The 22,603-nt window shown below is 39.1% G+C and overlaps 2 protein-coding genes across 2 annotated transcripts in view; one reads left to right on the top strand and one right to left on the bottom strand.

The window, feature by feature from the left end:
• Positions 1-22,603, bottom strand: part of RFX6 (regulatory factor X6) — a 130,472-nt gene that overhangs the window by 90,885 nt on the left and 16,984 nt on the right. The window lies entirely within an intron of this gene.
• GPRC6A (G protein-coupled receptor class C group 6 member A) lies at positions 1,148-21,931 on the top strand. Its single transcript, XM_059083328.1, is given in 10 exon segments — positions 1,148-1,341; positions 3,752-4,055; positions 6,706-7,009; positions 7,012-7,070; positions 7,072-7,190; positions 7,192-7,438; positions 13,902-14,111; positions 18,244-18,367; positions 20,819-21,356; positions 21,358-21,931. Coding segments are annotated over 10 exon segments (2,673 nt in total).

The raw sequence follows: 22,603 nt of genomic DNA, 5'->3' as shown, positions 1-22,603 counted from the left end.
GCACTGAGAACATGTAACCTGAAGAGTTCCAAATGTATAAAAATAGAATCTACAAACAGGGGTGGAAATGTCAATGATCTATGACAGAACTTTCTTGTTCAAAGCAAAATACTACTACATCAGACAAGTTTCATCTCATTTTTAGTTTTGCCCATCACCACAGAAACTACTTATTTCTAACACATGTAAACTCACAGTGACAAATAGCTAAATATAACTGAATTTCATTTTTTACATAGAGCTTTTCTGGGGAAATAAATTAGGGATGTTATTTTTCTAAACAGTTTATAAACTACTTTGCAGCTTTTGTGCCTTGAATGTGATACCTTGGAAAATGCAAAACTGTCCATTTCTCTCTTTTTTTAAAATTTTTCAGAATATTTTTTTAATTTATTACTTTTAAAATTTATTTTTATTTTTTGGCTCGTTGGGTCTTCGTTGCTGCACATGGGCTTTCTCTAGTTGCAGTGAGCAGGGGCTACTCTTCATTGCGGTGCGCGGGCTTCTCACTGTGGTGGCTTCTCTTGTTGTGGAGCATGGTATCTAGGCACGCAGACTTCAGCAGCTGTGGCATGTGGGCTCAGTAGTTGTGGCTCGCGGGCTCTAGAGAGCAGGCTCAGTAGTTGTGGTGCATGGGCTTAGTTGCTCCGCGGCATGTGGGAACTTGCCGGACCAGAGCTCGAACCCATGTCCCCTGCATTGGCAGGCGGGTTCTTAACCACTGTGCCACCAGGGAAGTCCCCAAACTGTCCATTTCTGAAGAGCGAAAACTTTCCCAAACTGCTCCCTCTTGAAGATTCTATATCTTACTTCAAAAGAAACGCCAGCATGACTCAAAGCCCTTGACATGTCAGTTGAGTAAAAGATGCTATCACAGTGAGGAGCTGTGTTTCTAATTCTATCAGCTTTACCTGGCATTACTGCCATCACACATCAACAACGGAGTGTGAGAAAGTCTGCTATCTTCTTATTGGTGAAGAACTGTTTTGACTGTCATCAGGTATGTGAACACTGAGTGTTTCTGGCCCTTGACACTATCCAATACATTATATGGTGTTTACAGGTGAAATAAGAATGATGTTGCTGGCACTCTGTGAGCTCAATGATTCCTCAGAACATGCAAGAAGTGAGCAAATGAGATAGAAACATGGCACTACTGATAGTACTGATTACCTGTTTTGTGATTATTTTTGCTACTTCCCAGCCTTGCCAGACCCCTGATGACTTTGTGGCTGCCACTTCTCCAGAGCATATCATGATTGGAGGTTTGTTTGCCATTCATGAAAAAATGCTGTCCTCAGAAGACTACCCCCGATGGCCAGAAACCCAGAAGTGAGTCGGGTGAGTGAAGCTTCAGAGAACATATTTAGATTTCAAGATTATACAGTGAGACTAGGGCATGTAAATGTTTACTTGTATTAACATCTAAATTATTTTAACAAAATTTAAACTCATATATTTTTAAGTTGCATAAAGTTAAGTCTTGCTATTCTTCCTTACAAGAAAGCTATATTAGCACTATATGTATAATCAACCTCCAAGTACAGAGGCAATGAATGCTTCCCATTAATATATTTATTCGGATTTTGCCTACAAAGAATAACCCCTGCAGTCACAGGAGAAAACCAATAAGACACAGTAGACTGTCCACTACAAACATACATAGCACAATTATATTCCTATCACCCACAAATGTGGGTTGTTTCAAACATGGATCTTTATTTAATTCTTTGCTTATAATAGACTGCACTTAAAATTTTTCTCCATACTAACATTTTTTTCCACACTGTATTTAGTTCCTTCTTGAAATCATCTAATTCTTTCATAATGAATTAAGAACGCTACTTCAACTCAGAGTGTTCCTTCTTCCTTCATGAACACTTTATATTGTGAAAGCTTGACTACAGAAAAGACATTTGTCACGGTGTATTATAGAAAAATAAAGCTGGAGGGAGGATACTACAGATGGTTTTCTTTAAGGAGAACAGGCTATTTGAATTCTAATTTCAGTTTGGGGACAAAGTAATTTTGTAGGTTTAGGCAAATCATTTAAACTCTCTGAGTTTCAGCATCTGATTTTTCTCTTCTGTAAAATAAGGGCCTGGATAACTTTTAAAGACAGGCAGCATCAGCCTCTGTTGCTATAGCAACGTGAGCCCAGTGCTTCCTTCTAACTCTCAAATCCTGATTTCTATCTTGATACTTTTGTATATAAATTTAATCTCCTCTTTTCCCATTTTTTTTCTTTTTTTAATCAAAAAGTGTTTATCATGCCCTCCATGAATGCTTTCAGGTAAAATGTGATCCCACATCACTCTAAGATTCCTTCCTGGCATTAAGTTGGGTATTTTGAGCAACTGTCATCTTAATCATTGATTACCAGGAATACCAGCGAGCACCCCGAAATAGCTAATGAGGATTTTTCAGAGTACTAAATAGGCACTGCAGATTTAAGGCCCACAATCATAGGCCAACAAATAAGGATGGAAAATTATTTTTCTTAAAAATCATTTGGTCTAATAAGCACATTTATTCTGGAAAAAAAAGTCACTGAACATCATTTTGCTTTATTGTCACTCCTTGAGAGAAACAGTATTCATTCAACATTGAACAACTATTTATTAAATGCCTACATTACCTAGGTCGCATTCTAGGCATGGGGGATCCTGAGGTAAACACCAAAGGGGTTCAGACTCTCATGGAGCTAACACGTGGGGGACTCTGAAAATATTACACATTTTATTTGCCAGACAATTCATTACTTTAACCTTTCTTCTTTGTTTCTTTCTTTAAATTAAACACTTAATGTTCATTGCCAAACTTCACATTTAGTCTGTAATGACAAACAGTATTATCCAAATATTATTTAATTTATCATAACTAAATGAATTAAAAGAAACTTGAAAATATCAAAACGCTGAACAACAATATCCCCTTTTATTCATTTCAAAAAGTATTTATTGAATTCTTACTCTGTATTAGGCACTGTTTGTAACCTTTTGTATACAGTGGTGGGTGAAATAAACTTAACAGTAAATCAGTAATTAAACAACTCAATGTTCTGGAATAATCACAAGTCCAGAAGCCAACTGGAAAAACCCACTAAAAGGGGAAATATCTATGCCTCGGAACGGAAATACTGCATGTTATCTAGGAGAAAGCTATTGTGCGTTTACCCAGAGCCTGTTTTATAAGTCATTCTTAAGAGTCTTATTCGTCTGGTTTCCAACCACAATAGATTAGCATCACAAAAGTAAAAAATGGGAGAGTCTATAAAAGCAGATTCTTGGACAGCAATAAAATGCTGACATTTAACTACAGAAACATCTTCATACTGTAGAATACTAAACTGAATATTCAAAATGATCCTGAAATTAACCAAGAAAAGATTAAATCCTGTCCTGTAGACTCCATTTGAGAAACTTGGTTCCTATATACTCTTTTTTTTTATTATTTTCTATTTTTTTGGCCACGCAGCATGTGGGATCTCAGTTCCCCAAAGGGATGGAACCCATGCCCCCTGCATTGGAAGCACGGAGTCTTAACCACTGGACTGCCAGGGAAGTCCCCTTATAGAGAAAGGTTTCCATCAAAAACTATTTTTAAATAAATAAAGTTTAGATCCTTCAAGAGATAAGTGTCACTGATTCAGAAACTGTCTATTATACGGCAGAAATGAGAATAAAATAGGATATCATCATGTCTGTAGAAGAGTTATGTTCTAATTTCAAAAAAATTTGTTTCTCAACAGCTTTGAAATATCAAATTTTCTTCAAACTCTTGCCATGATAGACAGCATTGAAATGATTAGTAATTCAACACTATTATCTGGAGTCAAACTAGGGTATGAAATCTATGACACTTGCATAGATGTCACAGAGGCAATGGCAGCTGCTCCGAGGTTTCTCTCTAAGTTCAACTGCTCCAGAGAAATCGTGGAGTTTAAGTGTGACTATTCCAGATACATGCCAAGGATTAAGGCTGTCATAGGTGCTGGCTACTCAGCAATAACCATGGCTGTCTCCCGGATGTTGAATTTACAGCTCATGTCACAGGTGGGTTTTGTTCTACCTCCTCCATACATTGGGTTTGATCATACTCTTTATCATGAAAGGATCAGGGTAATCTGGGAAACTAGAGGGGGAGATGCTTTTACTTTAACCTTTCTTTCTCTTCAGTAAAAAAAAAGGATGTGCCCTATTATGGATAGCATAGTGATCAAAGCACCAAGGGAGCAATCATCCCTCAATCTGTCAGGTCTAGTTTCTGACAGTTTTCAGTGTGATTTGGATAAGACAGAAACTTCTGAGCACCTCAACTGCCTTGTTTCTAAAATAACATCAGGGCTTCCCTGGTGGCGCAGTGGTTGAGAATCCGCCTGCCGATGCAGGGGATACGGGTTCGTGCCCCGGTCCGGGAAGATCCCGCATGCCGCGGAGCGGCTGGGCCCGTGAGCCATGGCCGCTGGGCCTGCGCATCCGGAGCCTGTGCCCCGCAACGGGAGAGGCCACAACAGTGAGAGGCCCGCATACCACAAAAAATAAATAAATAAAAAAAATAAAATAAAATAAAATAACATCAGTCAGGTACCATGAAGAAAACTGCAGGGGAACTGAGGGGTAAAGGGACGTGGAAGTCAAAGAAGACTCTCAAGGAGGTGACGTTTAGCCTGAAACTTGAATGAAAAGGGACAGTCAAGAGAAGATGGGGAGAAGAGGAGAGTACCTAGGCTGAGAAAGCAGTAAGTACAAAGTTGAAATGTCCAAAGAATAACAAAAGGTCAATATGGTTAGGTCAGTTTGAGCAGAAAGGAGCAGAGTAAGAGATGCATTTGTAGAGATGGGCAAGGGCCGGGTCATATAGCATCTTGTAATCTGTGGTATGGTTTGCACTTTGTACTGAGTATGATGGAAAGGCTTTGAGCAGAGACTGTGAACTACTGAGCTTCCTATAATGCAAACCTTTAACCAGGAAGTAAGTAAAATGGTCTCTGAAAGACCAAAGTGTATATTAGACAGCCCTGCACTAAGTTCTTGCACATTACTCACAGTCAAGCAAGCTCTCTTGGCTTTGATTTTGAACCAATTAACCTTCATATCATATCACTCTGTAACTCACTAGGTCATTATTTTCTAAGATCAAGGAAGATTAGAAGCAAAAAGTTAGAAAAGGCTTATAGTCAGATTATCAAGAAATGACCATCTGATAGAAGTTAACAGATAGAAATATATACATGTATAATATAAGTACATAGAATTCAAAATATATAACTTTCTGGAGCTAGACTAAATAAGTGCATATACCCATATAAGACTCTGAGAGTTCCATTATATTATAGCCTAGAGAAGTTGATAATGAAAAGTTTAAGTCCAAAACAAAACAAAACAAAAAGAACTATTCCCCCAAATATCTCAGAGATAAGGCTTTGGCCCAAAATTTCTAGACTACGTATAAGGTTAGTTAAGTGACAAGTAAGAAAAGTAGACTATTTTTAACAATGGTTGTTTAATGTGCAAATGTAACTTCCATGATAGACCACACAATAGGAGAGGGGACTCTCCGTGGTAACACGGATTCTGCAGAAGCCCAGGCAGCACAGTGAAGGTGAGCATAGTAATGTCAGGTACTGGGAAGGGAATTAAGGTTTAGTGAATGTCCACTGTGTGCCACTATCCATTTAAAATTTCTCCTTCAGTCTTCACAAGAATCCTGTTGTTTCACTGGGAAAGAAGTGTTAACTAACTGCCAAATTTATTGGAGTCAGGATTCTAACAGTTCGTTTGACTCCAAAGCCTTTTGTCTTTCCCCCATACCATGTAGCTGCTGTAAATAGTAAAAAAAAAAAAAAAAAAAAAAAAAAAAAATCACTGAGGAAGTGGCACAGTGCAATTGCAGCTGTGGAAGGTAATAACTCTCCCTAGAACAAAATCACCAAAGCTGTAAATTAGGCAAAACTTTGCACACATTAGGGAGGTCTCCTAAAATGCTGGTGCCCTTTTGAGTAGATTAGGAGTCCGATAACTATTGAATGTGTAGCCTGTGGGTCAAATGTGGCTCTCAAGCTCTTGAGATGTCAAGCTAAGAATGATTTTTACATTTTTTAAAGGTTGTAACAAAAAATACAAAAATAATATATGACAGAGACCACACATGACCAACAAAGTTAAAATATTTTACATCTGGTCCTTTACAGCAGAAAGTTTCCTGACCCCTGGACAGATGATTATTTGTCTGGATGATTTATTTTACCTAGAATAAAAATCATCAAAGTTGTCATTTATACAAACTTTGAACAAACTAGGTGTCTGAAAGTTCATTTTGCTTATTTGACTGGCTGCATTTTCCCATATTTATCTCTAAGTATTTAAATAATATCCACTATTGGCCCTGGCCTCAGATATAGATAGATATAAATGGATATAGGAGTGTAGATGGAGATTTAAGATAGAGCCTAAACCCTTGAAGGGCTTACACTATACACAGTACCAAATGATTGAAAAGCAGTGACTCTCGACAGTCACCAGGTACTAAATATCGTGATTTAAGCTATTTATAAGGTAGCTCATTGAAGGGGAAGGATGGAAAGGATCAAAGAATTTAGAAAATGTTATGGAAACTCACAGAAATCAAAGAGAAGAATATCTACTATGAATAGCCGCCTGCAGCTCATCAACACCATAACTAAAAGTTTCTGTCCATTTCCAGGTGAGTTATGAATCAACTGCAGAAACCCTACGTGACAAAATTCGCTTTCCTTCATTTTTACAGACTATGCCCAGTGACTTGTACTAAACCAAAGCAATGGCCCACCTGATCCAGAAATCTGGATGGAACTGGACTGGCATCCTAACCACAGATGATGACTATGGACGACTGGCTCTCAACACTTTCGCGATTCAGACCTCAACAAATAACGTGTGCATAACCTGCAGAGAAGTTCTCCCGGCCTCCCTCTCAGATAATACCATTGAAGCCAGGATCAGTCAGACACCTGAGAGAATCATAGCAGAAGCCAGGTTAACATCGTTGTGGTATTTCTGAGTCCTTTCCATGTTTTCAGTCTCTTCAGTAAAAGCCACTGAAAAGAATATAAATAAGATCTGGATTGCTAGCAATAACTGGTCAACGGCCACCAAGATCACGACCATTCCTAATGTTAAAAGGATTGGCAAAGTTGTGGGGTTTACCTTTCTGTGCATATACGAAGGACAGGGATCTGAGTCAATGCATTTGCAACTATTCTCAGGGGACTTTGGCCTACAAGGCTAACGAGGATATAGAAAGGAACTTCTCGCTGAGGAATGACTTCCTGTGGGATTACACTGAGCCGGGACTTGTTCACAGCATTCAGCTAGCAGTGTTTGCCCTTGGTTACGCCATTCAGGATCTGTGCCAAGCTCGAGAGACTCAGAACCCCAATGCCTTTCAACCATGGGAGGTACTAACTCACATATCTGAGAAAATTCCCCTACTATCATTTCTCTCCTTTCTTTAATCTGCAATATTCATATAAACTGATCTTAACTGTATTCCTTTTATAAGTAGATACTTTCAGTGTTTGAATAACCTGAATTTCTATCACTAGTTCTTTGTTCTTAAGGATAATAGAGTTTTTATTTTACCTTCACCTCCTACTCTGACCCACCAAAGTTGTGTTCTTTTAATTTCCAAGAAGATTCTGTTGATAGTGCTATTTTCCTTTAGTTTATGTATTTGTATCTGATCTTGCAGTTTTTCAAAGCTTCAAATGATTATCTCTTTTGATGCTCTTAACAAACACAAGACCAGGCATGTTTAATGATCCCTTTTATTATTGCTAAATATTATGCATAAGGAAACTAAAGCTGAAAGTACCAGAAATATGACTCTAGTCTGGGTCTTCTGACTCTATACCCTTTGGTTTTCGTGGTGTCTCTGGTGGTTATAGTCCTAACGCCTCCAGTTATGACCCTTACTTAGGGCAGTTTCCCTAGGACTCCAGTCTTCTTCAAATGAATGATGTTAGGTCAGTCATAACAAGTCCTATGATATCTCGGGTTTAAACGAACCACTAATTGTGTAAAAGAAGTCTTTCCCTTTCTTCTCTTTGATTATTTTGTAGAAACTCTAATTAAAGCATAATATGGCCCTATTTAGTGAAAATTTTCCATTGCGTTTTTAAAATGTTCATAAACAAGGCATTTAAAAGCAAACTGCTGCTTTATATGATAAATTTTACTCATTAGAAACAAATTTCTCACTAACGTATATTCAAAGCCAAACCTGTCTGTCTGACTTAAGGCAGAATCACGTTCCAAAAAAGATATTTATTTTACATTTGTTAGGGAAAAAAGGTAAAAGGGAATAAGATCCAATTCTTCTGATCACATAAGTGAATGTCCATGGCAGGCTGTTTCTACTTTTGTCATTCTTACTTTAAACACCCACAAACACAAGCTCCAAGGTCTGAAGTGATCAGCTTACATTTGGGTGAATCATGTGATGGTCATAGGGTGTTTTAAGTTGCTCATTTTAAAACGAGTTTTCACCTTGTAAATGCAAGGCAAAAAAAAACCTAATGAAGAGGTAAGACTAGAGATTAGAATTTTTATTTTTAATTAAAACTCTCTTTAAAATATGTGTGTATACACATACACACATATTTAAATGTCTAGTGATTTTAAGATACCTGTTTGAAAGGATACTCTTTGTAATGTAAAACTTTAATGAGGGATTGGTTAAAAAAAAAAACAGAAAAAAACCTCTAAGTTAAGTGGACCAACATAATGAAACCACTACATGAAATTTTAAGAATGAGAGGTTGAGAAAGAGTAAGGGAGAGAAAATAGACAATCAGAGACAGATGGGATAAAGGGGAGGAGCTATAAAGAGACTCATAAGAGAAGTACAAATAGCAATAGCTATTTCTCCTCTGGGAAAGTATTTTAAGTCAGGAATAAGTCTCAAACATTCTGAGGAAAAATCTTGAGAAAGTATAATTGAAGCAGATCTTCTAAAATGTTTTATTTAAACACTAGGACCCTGGGATCATTCTTTATTCCCCCCCACCCCGGGAGCATGGTAATCCAGAGCAAACAGAAACAGACTGGAAAGGAGGAAAAGGGGAGTGCCTTGCCCCTTTGATCACGAGTGAGCCAGCCATGTCTAGGCCAGAATTAATTGGACAAATAATGCAAACTATTGTCTTTTTAGGAAGAAATCTCCATAGACATTAAATTTAAAGATCAGCAACATTTAGGGTCACTAATCAAAGATATATTCCTAAAAATTATTTTGTCCCCTGGAAAAATTCACTAATATTTAAATAATACTTTCTAAATGATTTTAGATTCAAATAACTTTAAAGGAGGTAGTTTTTTCCAATATTTGAGGATAATCCTTACTTTGGCTCCACCTTTGGTGATGTCTGTGAGCAGTATTCAGGGATAGCACAGTCATACTTGTTTTATCTCAAAAGATTTTTTTTTTTTATGTTCCTCAGATGTGTGTGAGAATACCACCTCCTTGTTGTGAATAGTGATTTTAGTTTTCTTTTTTGCTTTCCTCTACTGTGGATGATATACTAGGTAGTGAGTGATACATGTGGGATGAGAGAATGTATAACAGTGAAACTACTCTTTACACAATTATTTGGCAAATATTTGTTGGATGTCTCAATGTTCCAGCCATTGTGTTGAGTGCTGAAAATATTATGGAGAACAAGACAATTCTCTCCCTAAAGTAGTCATGTGTCTAGAGGAGTAAACAATCAAACAATTAAGGAGCTGATCACAGTGCAGAATAATGCATTACAATGTTTCATATAAATACAAGATGGTAGAGAAGCATATAATTGAGGAAACTAATCCAGTATTTGCAATTCAGAAAACATTCTCCAAAGATCACGACATCTCTGGTGAACACGATAGATGGGTAGGAGTTAAGCAGGACAGAAATACTCCAGCAAAGTCACAGAGAGATAAAGCATGGCATCTTCAGGGATCAGAAAGTAGTGCCATACAACTGGAGTCTTTTGTGGAGATTACAGGCAAATGAGAATGGAGGGTTAGTGAAGCATCCATTATTAGGGCCTTATCAATCTGAGCATCTCAAACTTGATTACCTGGTAATATGATTATCATGCTGATGCTAATTCAGTAGTTCCAGTGTGGGGGACCTGAAAGTCTGCACTTCTAACAATCTCTCAGGTGATGCTGATACTGCTGGTACAAAGACCATCCTTTCAATAGAAAGTCTGCAAGCTATGTTTAAAGGTTTAGACTTTAGAGAGCAAAGAGGAGCCAATTACAGCTATTTTTAGACAGAAGAGTGACGTGACCTGCTTTCCATTGTAGAAATAGTATTCCTACTGCAATGTACATTGACTAGAGGAACACAAGACTAGACAGAGAAAGACCAGTTTGGTAATCCAGGCATACAATAAGGATCCCTTATACTTCAGGTATAAGTACTACAGGTACTAAGGGTGTGACAATGATGATGGAGAGGCATATACTTAAGAGGAAAGATGAAGAGTATTTGGAGATAGATTGGATGTAAAGAATGACAGAGAAAAGCAAAGATGTCACAAATGATTCTAAATTTGGGCAACTGGTGCCATTTATTGAGATGGAAACACAGAGAAAAGTGAAGGTCTGGAAGCAAGAAGAAATATTAAGCATTCCATTTTGGACCTGTTGAATGTGAAGAACTTATGAGACATTCAAGTGTAGTGGTCCAGAAGTCAGAAGAGACATTAGGACAAAAAGGGAATGACTGTGGAGCAATGAGGAAAATAATAACTAATAATTTTTAAGGCCTACTATACTAAGCATTGACACACATCATCTCTAATCTTTAAATATTATGGTAGATCCACAGATTCTTGTTCATTACCCTTCATCCTAAAGAACTGGCAAGAAGTGTTACTGGTGACTGAGACTTGCAGCAGTTTAGAGATGGAGGGGACCTCAGCTATACGGGTCTGGCCCATGGGCACTCATAGAGTTAGCAGTGAAACTGTCCCAGCCTTAGTCATGTGCTTTTTTGCTACACCATGGAAGAGTTTACAAAAGAAAAAGACATAGGTTGGGTACCAGACAGAGATGCAAGGCTGCTTCCTTGCTAGTCTCTAATTCGCTCACATAGATACCTCTTTTCACAAGCACAGCTCACTTAACGGAGACGTAGTGGACAGCAGAGAGGCTGGGGACATGGAAAACAACATCAACCACAGCAGCTTAATTGGAGTGGTCTCCTGACCTCGTGTTCTCAGAAACAGGTCACTGCCATACAGAGGTGAATTATATAACCATGGAGATGCAAATCCTACTCTCCAAATATTTTAGAGTCAACTTATCATGAGTTTCAGAGTCTTGATGAAAAATAAACAAATAATGGATGGAAAAAGCCTTAAATAGCTTAATAACTGTAAGCATTAATGTTCAAAATTACCTTAATCCAGAGCAAATGTTCGATAGAATATTTAACAAGTGATGAATGTACTGTTTTGTTTGCCTCTACCCTCTTTCCTGTAAGAACAAACATGGAATTGTGCTAGTTTATTTACATCATACAATGTTATCATTATTTACAGAACATATATGTGTTAGAAATTTACACTGTAAAACCTGATTAAATGGAGGAAAAACTGGTGGAAGTTATAGTTCAAACAAAAGAATGGGAGAGGATATGCTCCCTAAACAACTAAGTTCCTGGGGCTTATGTGTGTATATTGCTTAAGGAAGGAACAGAAGAAAACTCAATACACAGGTAGAGATGGGAACATTGAAGGTAGGGCTTTACTTGTTCTTTTTTTGTTCCCTCCATATTTTTTGTTCCAGGCAATTGCTGGAATAAGATTTTGTCAGTTAATTCTACCACCTTAGATCTGACATCCTGCTTCCTTAAAGCAATACTAATTAATTTGAATCGATTAAAAGAACTAAGAAACCTGTGAGGACATATAATAAAATCAATATACATGCTTAGAGATTTTGCTAAAGTGATATTTGGTTATTGACATGACTACTGTAGCTAATATATCTACTTAAAATACAACTTGATTTTCTAATATTCTATTTGCCAAAGGGGAAAAAAAACTGAAGGAAAGAAACATTCATAAAAGATTAACTAAGGGACTTCCCTGGTGGTCCAGTAGTTAAGACTCTGTGCTCCCAATGCAGGGGGCCCGGGTTCGATACCTGGCCAGGGAACTAGATCCCACACACCGTAAATAAGAGTCCACGTGCCGCAATGAAGATCCCGCACGTGGCAGCAAAGATCCCACATGCCACAGCTAAGACCTGGCACAGCCAGACAAACAAATAAATAAATATTTTTTTAAAAAAATATTAACTAGGAAGAAATAGAATAAGAATAACTCTATTCAAATAGAACAACTTCAGCCTTGTTCCATAGATTTTGCACCCAACAAAAGCCACATAAGCATCACAGATATAGATGCATGGGCCCGTGGAGCCAGAACTCAAATGTTTTCCTCTCACCCAGTCCAGTATTCTTCTCCTGCAGCACAAGCTCAATACGGCTGCCTCATTTGTCAGTAAAACATTTTCTCTTCTAGCTATATTGCATACAAGTTCTCACTGAACAAACTGGGTAACAAGAAAAGTACTTTTTCATTATATTTCTTCTCAAGTTAAAAAAAATCATTTTCTGAACTAAATTGGAAATAGAATTTAGAGATCACTTTACTATACTCTCAATTACTGAAACAGACTTGAAAACCATTGGTGATGAGAAGATCTACACCTCCCACCAAACGAGTATGGACTTAGACGGCAGACACTAGCAGTTACCTTAGGCTCACCAACTAAACTTCTCGGGTAGGGACGCTCCTCAGCACAAACCCCAAAAGTAGGGTGCTGTCGTTACCGGACTGTTGCCAAGGTCTGTAGTTCTGTCCCCTCAGCCTTCATTTTGGGGCTGGTGAGCATGACAGCTACTGGCTTGGATTACCCACTCAGACTTGGCCAAAGGCCCAGGCTGATTGTGACTCTAGAAGGAAAAGGACGAATTTCCTGCCTTCCATAACTCCAAATGGCACAGGGATAATTGCTTTGAGTCAGAAGGAAAAAAACAATGAGGAGAATTCAAATGAATATATTGTTAGGTGCAATGGGAAGACCTCATAATGAAAGTCAAGATGTGTATCCTCAGATAAGGTCCTTCACCACTCGGCTGGGGTCCTCCTCTGAGAAAAGAGGAAGACGATCCCAGCTCAGCTTGCTTCGCTGAGTTGTTACGGAGTAAAAGGGCATCACAGATTTGAGTAGTAGCATGTAATGTATGAATGTCAGGTGACTTTATTAGTTGATAGACGCGAAGTATTTTTATTTATTTGCACAACATCCCTATTAGCTAATAACAGGTACTTAAAGGTATTAAACTAATCTCGATTAACCCTTAATCTGTGCCAGATACTGGGCTAAAGTGCTTACATCCATAATTACATTTAATTCTTACAATAATCATATTAAGTAGGTTTCATTTACCTCAACTGTGGCCCAGAAAGAAATTGTAACTGCCAAGATCACACCACTAATGAAATATGGAACCAGAATTAGAGCCCAGGCATCTGCCCCAGAGGACCCATTAATTCTGCAACATGGAGAAAGTAAAGATGCTCAGATTTCAATTTTGTAGGCTAGAGAAGCTACCTCCATAAACACTAACTTGCTTTCTCAAATTCACAGAGCAAGACTTTGGCAGAAATTCTCAACATTTCTCAAATTGTTGCCTAGTAGTTAAGAACCTTCTCAACTAATTACCACACTCACTGATCCAGAATGTCCTTTTTCTAATTTTTAAGTGATATTCCTGTAAGGCAGCATTACAATTGGGATAATGGATACACTTACAATATTTCTATCAGTCTTCGTTTCTGTTTTTATTGTTCATAGTTACTTGATGTACTGAAAAATGTGACGTTCACAGATGGAGGGAGTTCATTTCATTTTGATGCCCATGGAGATATGAATACTGGATATGATGTTGTGCTCTGGAAGATCAACGGCCACATGCCTATTGCCAAGATGGCACAATACGACCTGAAGAATGATGTCTTCATTGTCACAGACCAAGAAACAAAAAATGAGTTCAGGAATCTTAAGGTAACTTTCCTGTTGGCTGCTTTGTAGCATTCAAATCAATTGGTACTTCAACTGCAAAAGTCCTTGACCCCGCCAGGACCTCCAGCGGTCCTACTGCCTGTTCTCTGTCCCCAACTTCCCTCCTTAAATTCCATAGTCAACTTGTATATCACTCCCTTGTACACACCCTCAATTTCCTTGCCCATCTCTCTCTTCATCTTATTCATTGGACCGAAGTATAATACTGCTTATATTAAACTCTGCCTAATCAGTATAGCCCCCATGTAGCTGAACTTGGCAAAAACAAACAAGCAAAAAAGAAAAAGAAAAAAAACCCACCTACCTTGCTGACTGTTCTCATTTAAAATTCATGATCTCTAACCTCCAGTGGGTCCTAAATGCTATTGGGCAATCAGACTATTACCCTAGCCCATTAATCTGTCCACCTTCCTAGATGGCTTTTTATACTTTCTTTTCTCTTCTTTGACTCCAACACATCTTCCTCATCTTAACTTTCAGTGGACCCTGCTTCCTATTTGACTAACAAAACTGAGACAATCAAAAGATAACTCCAGTGTTCTGCTGCCACCACATCTGTGCCTGTATCCCTGCTTTCCATCTGGCACTGTGGATGGACTGTCTATGCTCCTAGACGAGGTCAGCTCCTCCAGTTGACCTCTGAATCCCAACCCCTTTTACTTACTCAAGGACATTGCTCTGGCAATTCTCCACTCTCTTCTGCACCCTCCAGTATTTTCTGTGTTATTTAAATAGTGATACAAACATGCTGTTTTTCCTCCCATCTTAAGAAAAAAACCGAAGAACTCCATTGATCCCCCACTTTCCCCTCCATATACTACCCATTCCTCTATTTCTCTTTACTGCAAAACTCTTTGGAAAAGTTGAATGTATTCACTGGCCTCAACATCTCTCCTCCCATAATTCTTTTGAACTCTTTTCAGTCCATCAGAATTCTTTCTCTCTAGTTAATAAATACATACATCATCTTACTTCACTTACTGGCTAATTATTCTCCCTTCTTTATTTGCTTCCACAACAGCACACTCCCTTGGTTTTCTTCCTCTGTCTCCGGCCACTACTTCTCAGTCTCCTTTGCTGTTTCCTTACCATTCTTACTGCCTATAAATATTGGTGGGCCCAGAGCTCAGAACAGCTCCTCTTTTTGGTCTGCACTTTTCCTTAGTGATCTCAATCAGGCATTTAAATAATGTCACTATATAGAAGGCAGATGACTCCCAGAATTTTATCTTCTGAATTTCAACTCAAGTAAATATACCGTTGCCTGACTGACATCGCTACCTGGGTGCCTGGTAGTCATCTTAATTAATTATCTCCAAGACTGAGCTCCAAAAGCTACCCCCATTGCAATAAATGGCAACGCCCTTCTCCTAGCTGCTCATGGAAAAATCTGGTGGGATCCTTGTCACTTCTCTTTCTGTCACACTTCATATCCATCCTAAGTTATACTTTCAAAATGAGTCCAGAATCTGACACTTTTGTCCTCTACTCTGTTGCTACCACCCCACTTCAAGCTAGGATCATCTCTCACCCAGACTCAGAGTAAGTTTCTAACTGCTCCTTGCTTCCACTCTTACCCCCTTCAGTCTGTTCTTAAGACAGAGGCCAGAGTAATCCTATAAAATATCATGCTCTACTCAGAACCCTCCATATACATCCTATTTCTCTCAGGGGAAAAGCCAGTGTCTTTAAACACCATACATTACCTGCCACCAGCCCCTCCCTGACCTCATCTCCCACTACCTTCCTACAACCCCACAGGCTTTCTCAATCTTCCATACATGTCTTCCCTCCTCCTGGCTCAAGGCCTTTTACCTGCTGTTTCCTTTGCCTGTAATAATCTTCTCTGATGTCCACATGGTACACTTTCTCACTTCCTTTCTGTCTTTCCTAAAATGTCACCATCTCAGGGAGGCCTTCCCTGGTCACCTTATTTAAAATTGCATTGTCGGGTTTCCCTGGTGGCGCAGTGGTTGAGAGTCCGCCTGCTGATGCAGGGGACACGGGTTCGTGCCCCGGTCCGGGAAGATCCCACATGCTGCGGAGCGGCTGGGCCCGTGAGCCATGGCCGCTGAGCCTACACATCCGGAGCCTGTGATCCACAACAGGAGAGGCCACAACAGTGAGAGGCCCGCGTACGGAAAAAAAAAAAAAAAAAAATTGCATTGTCAACGTAATACTTCTATACCCTCCTGTCTTTAGTTTTTCTCCTTAGCACTTATCACTATCTAGCATTCTGTACATTTTGCTTATTTTTATTTTGTTTATTGTCAATCTTGTCAACTAGAACAGAAGGCCTCTGAGAGCATGGAATTTTGTATTTCATTCCTTACTGTGGCTCCAGTAATTGCAACAGTGCCTGACATATAATCGGCCCTCAAAATGTATGTGTTCAGCGAAAGACTGAACATAGAAATGCTTTAAGCCACTATATTCTAATTTTCCCTGTCATAAATTTCAGTTAAGTAAGGTACTTTTTCCTCGAAACACAGAAACGTAGCCAACCTTCTGCATTCTCAAACTTTCATCATTGTCCTCGTTATCATCACTATCATCCTCACAACTACATCGTGAACCCAGCACTCTGCTAAACACCGTAACTCACACTGGATTTTTTTAACCATGCTGTGACTCATTTTATTATTGAATACAGAGAGGATTCCCTATTATAATTTCCGCAAGAAGTGCTATTTTAAACTGTTACCAAGACATCTCCAGACTTTGTAGGGGAGACACTAAATGTGGGGGAGATGATAGGATGACAGATAACTTAGTGGGGCTTTTAGGGACTAAACAGAAGGGGCTGACAACCATGAAAAGAGGGACAAGGCTTCCTTTCTGATGGAAACACCCATACGTATTTCAAGGAGGTAGTAGAAACCAACAAGATCTGAGATCAGTTAGGTCAGACTTCAAGATTCACTTGTCAATCTGCAGGCTAGTTGGGGTATCAGCATTTTGGTAAGTCGTCAAAAACCACAGTCCAAAATATCAAATAATCTTAAATTTATTGATGTCCCCCAACTACCAATATTAGACTTTAGAATGTCTACACTGTCTCTTACATGTGGAGAGAGAAGGAACTGTCTTGCTGGGAAGAAAGATTTCACTTTTCTCCTCCTAATGGTGTCCAGCTTTATCTTGTAGTTAAATCCTTTTGTGTCTTCGGAGCACCCTCCCAGAGTGTGGATACTTCAGATTAAAAGTTTTCCCTGGGTAATCCACAAGGCAGATATCCTGCCTGCCGAAAACCCAGATCAGCAATAGCTGTGGTGAGAAGAAGAAAGCCAGCACTTGTGAACCCAGGGCTTCTAATCTTGGGTACTTTTCTCTCTCGGTCAGATCATTTTCATGTCCAAAAGAAAAGACTAGTTAGCTAAGGACTTTGTGTTCCAGGCTAGGAATAGCTGTTAAGAGAATCTAGAGAAAGCCTCATTTACCCATTCTGCTTTGACCCTTGGCTTCCCAAGGGCAAAAGTGAGACAGTAATTTTTATCTCACAAGATGTGCCATGAGAAAGGGATTAGGAATGGAAACAAAACAAAACAAAACACAGATGAAATGGAAAGAGTTATTAGCTATATCGGAAACAGAGGGTTTCATAAAAGTAGAATGCTACGTGTGATTCACCTTGTGACATGCAGCATTGTAACCTAAATTCTCAGGATGATTTAAATATTATTTATATATCTAGGGTTATCTTTTTAACTAATACTTTAATGGCTTTAAATTCAAATTTTTCCATTGTTTTATTTTTTTAAGATTAGACTGGGCATGCTCCTTAAATAGCATGATTAACAACCTTCTTCTAAAGAATATAAAGTCCAATAATTCTGAGTCGAGGGACTTTTTGAAAGAGTTTATTTCCCTTATTTGCTTACAAAAGTTATTAATGTGACAAAAACTGTGTTCTTCCGAAACCATTTCACTATCTGAAATATTTTCTATTTTTTAAACTTGTTGAAATTCCTCCAGATAACAAAACAATTCCATTACACTATGAAGAAAAAAAAAGACCAAAATACTATTTTGTAAATAAATCTATAAATTAAGTCAAGGATAATTAAGATAAATCTTTTAAAAAACCTATTTGGGATTTCTTTTCACTTTGCAGCAAATTCAATCTAAATGCTCTAAGGAATGCAGTCCTGGGCAAATGAAGAAAACCACAAAAAGCCAACATATCTGCTGCTATGAATGTGTGAACTCTCCTGAAAATCACTATAGTAATCAGACAGGTAATTAATTACACTCATTGCAACATGTACAGTGACACATCTGAACCATTTCTCTTAGGCTGATTTTTTTTTTTAACATGAATTCTGTTTGGTTAATTTTTTCATCTGAAAGGTAAAAGTGCCATATGCTTCTGCTAGATTAAATTCCAGTGAGATTTCATTTTCTCTTGGAATATGCTCTATTTTAGCAGCAGACTCACAACCAATACCTAATAGAGATGTAAAAGAGACTTCACTTCCAAGGGAAGATGTCATACCCTCCACTGTAAAATAATGCGAGTTCTCTGTTTATTTTTGTCCATATATCCCACACACAGACATGCCTGACTTGTAATTGGGGCATAATAACTATAAATAAATAAATGCTGAATTAATTAAACTGAGCATGATGAAAACCCAGAGGTGTGCATACCCTGGAGATCTTGTTATTCCTACCAAGAGGCAACAGTGAAGCCTAAAAAGAAAGAACCTTCTGTGAGAGGAGGAGCTGAACTACTGATAGAGATTGTTTGTCAAATCTGTTTTTAACAATTTGACAAGGTCAGAGGAAAATACACAAAGTAAAGAGCAAGAGTGAGGTCTGCAGCCTTTGGAGCCCTGAAAGGAGCCATCAGTAGTTTTCCTGGAGTTATGCCTATTTTAAAAGCACTATATTCCCTGGTTTATTGTAGCATTCCTACTCAGCTTCTATAAAAGCTGAGAACTCCAGAGCCAGAATAGTTCCCAAATGCTTATTGGCTCCAAAGAGAGAAGTATCCCAATGTAAACATTCTAATATTCATGTTCTATCACTGTCTCACAAAAATGCCATGTATCTCTCCCTGAGATGGATTGTGCTGTGTAACAAAGTAATTGGGGAGGAAATCTTCCAGGTAACATGGTATCTAGCGACTGTCTGCCAAGTGGAATAAATAAAAACACGAAGAAAATATGCAGCATTTATGTCTCATAAAGGTGTACAAGAGTCTTTCAAGATACAATCTGGGTTGTCTTCGACAACTAGGGCAAGTTGCTTCCAAGAACAAATGTAGAAGACTGAGCACGACTTTGAAGGGAAAGTGCTCAGTGATTTGAAAGGACACCATCTATTCTTCTCTGTGTGTCTCTAGCACACAGCTCTTGTACGTAGACAGAGCCAATAATAAATGACAATGAATGAATGAATGAATGAATGAATGAAATGGCAGACACTAGCAGCAGTGGTTAAGGGGAGGACAGAGAAGAATGGATATTTGTAGGGAAATAGGGTTTGGAAAGAGGAGGAGGCTGGAAATGTGAAGAAGTTTGTAAATAGAAACACAACCTGACTTTGAGATTAAGGAAGAAAACACAGGCACTGTGGAGTGTAATCAGAGGGATGCCCGAAGAGAGGTTTTTTGGAAGTAGGTGGGACCCCATCTACAGGAGATGGGAATGGGAAACCAAAAGCAACCATATTCCTAGAAACTCCACTCTGATATTAACTATTCATGCCACCCTGCAGTCAGAATCCGCATAAATCATTTTCAAGCTTATCACTGCCTGTGTGAGATGCTCAATTTTATTAACCTCCTGGGGAAAAAATAAACTAATTCTTCACCAACTGTCATTGATTACAATCCTGTGTTATCCCACTTTTAGAGAGCTTTTAGGGTGACCCAACCATATTGCCTCTGCTTTTAAAAGAACTGCAGCCTTACTTATAATAGCAGCTCCCACCATATTAAGTTTATACTGTGTGCAGTGCTCCATTGAAAACATTTTATCTTTATTATGTCACTGAATGCAGCACCCCACTGAGGCAGAGTCTTTTTTTAAGGGATTTGGAAATAGGTTCAGAAAGTTCAATTAGCTTGTTCAAGATTACAGGAATAGGGCTTCCCTGGTGGCGCAGTGGTTGAGAGTCCGCCTGCCGATGCAGGGGACACGGGTTTGTGCCCCGATCCAGGGGGATCCCACATGCCGCGGAGCGGCTGGGCCCGTGAGCCACGGCCGCTGAGCCTGCACGTCCAGAGCCTGTGCTCCGCAAAGGGAGAGGTCACAACAGTGAGAGGCCCGCATACCGCAAAAAAAAAAAAAAAAAGATTACAGGAATAGTAAATGATCAAGAAAGGGCTTGAGGTATGTCTGGTTCCAAAGCCCTTATTCTTGACAGTCCCTGAACTACCACCTATAATAGCAAGTTCATAGGAGGCCAGCATCTATTTCAAGTGTATTAATTTCCTAAAGACTCACAGCCCAGATGACTTTTTCTTTTTTTCTCTTCCCCTCTTCCTCTTTCCTCACTGTCACCCTTTCTCTCTCACCTTCCATGGGTTGTGTGCATGCTTTATTTGAATAAGTAACCAATGTGACAATTATCTATATCTGTTTTCCAGTCAGAACTTTTACCTAGGAACCTCATTTATAGCATTGCAGACAATCGCCTGGTTTAAATGTTTGCAATGTAACGGAATCTCCTCTGTCTTTTAGGTATGGATCACTGCCTTTTATGCAGTAGCAAAACTCACTGGGCCCCTGTAAGGAGCACAGTGTGCTTTGAAAAGGAAGTGGAGTATCTCAACGGGAATGACTCCTTGGCTATCCTGCTCCTGGCCCTGCCTCTACTGGGAATCATATTTGTTCTGGCCACTGGCATAATATTTACAAGAAACCTGAACACACCCGTTGTGAAATCATCTGGGGGATTGATGGTCTGCTACGTAATCCTCTTCTGTCATTTCCTCAACTTTGCCAGCACAGGCTTTTTCATTGGAGAACCACAAAACTTCACGCGTAAAACCAGGCAGAAGCTATTTGGCGTGAGCTTTACTCTCTGCATCTACTGCATTTGGATGAAGTCCCTGAAAATTCTGCTAGCCTTCAGCTTTGATCCCAAGTTGCAGAACTTCCTGAAGTGCCTCTATAAACCGAACCCCATCATCTTCACTTGCACGGGTATCCAGGTTGTCATTTGCACACTCTGGCTCATCTTTGCAGCACCTGCTGTGGAAGAGAATGTCTCCTTGCCCAGTCATTATTCTGGAATGTGAGGAGGGATCTATGCTTGCATTTAGCACCATGTTGGGCTATATTGCCATCCTGGCCTTCATTTGCTTCATATTTGCCTTCAAAGACACATAGTTACCTGAGAATTACAATGAAGCCAAAATCATAACATTGGGCATGCTCATTTACTTCATAGCTTGGATCACATTCATCCCTGTCTATGCTCCCACATTTGGCAAATATTTGCCAGCTGTGGAGATCATCACTGGTTTCATTTCTAACTATGGGATCCTATGTTGCACATTCTTCCCCAAATGATATGTTATTCTTTGTAGGCAAGAGACTAACGCTAAATGTGCCTTTCTCAAGATGATTTGCAGCTACTCTTCCCACAGTGCAGGCAGACTTGCCATGAGCCATGTTTCACTGGGTGCCACTAACAGCAATGTCATAACAACCAATACCAGCTCTGCGGGCAGGTCTGCAGCCTGACAGAAAAGCGAAGATCTTCAGGCACAAGCATCTGCACACATATGCAGAGAAAATGTTCCATGTGTATCTAAAGCTTTGCCTCGAAAAAGAATCTCAAGTGTATGAATGAGTCCTTACCACATGGTGCATTTCAGAATGAAATATTTCTAGAGTCTTTGCATTTAATATGTGCATTTACTTCCAGAGCAAATATATCCTATGTTTCTTCACGACTACTACCTTCACTAAATTTTAGTTGAACACTCCCTCTGTTCAACCACCTGTTTGACAAAGAAGATAGAGCCCTCCGCCTGAAACTCCCTTCCTTCCTTACCACCTGCATCACCTCCACCTTTACCTCCTTCCTCCTAGATCCCCCCCTCAGAGTTAGAGGGGGATCTCTTCCAACAGAATTAGCTCATAATACAGCATCCTTATTCCACCCTCTATAACCTCTTCTTAAACCTCTTTGTGTGGGTTCTCCTTCTCTCTTGAGCATCTTTACCTTCCCACCTTGTCCACTTAGGTCAGTTAAACAAGCAGTTGAGCAGTTACCATGTGCAGGTGATATGCTAAATGCAAAGGTACAAAAAGGATCAAGTCATCATTTATGGCTTTAAGGAGCTTAAAATCCAGGGAAAGACAGTCACACAGAGACATCTTCAATTCGTCTTCAATTCATCTACAATTCTATGGTTGTAATGTATGTAGGGCACTATAATTGTAGAGTGAAGTGCACTTAGCCACCATGGGGGATGATAGGAGGGTTTCAAAGAAGGTTAAATAAAGAATGTGATG

Source organism: Kogia breviceps, chromosome 13, assembly GCF_026419965.1.
Source record: "Kogia breviceps isolate mKogBre1 chromosome 13, mKogBre1 haplotype 1, whole genome shotgun sequence".
Classification (NCBI taxonomy): Eukaryota; Metazoa; Chordata; class Mammalia; order Artiodactyla; family Physeteridae; genus Kogia; species Kogia breviceps.
The sequence above is the reverse complement of the archived record's forward strand: the minus strand, read 5'-3'. Positions and strand labels throughout refer to the sequence as shown.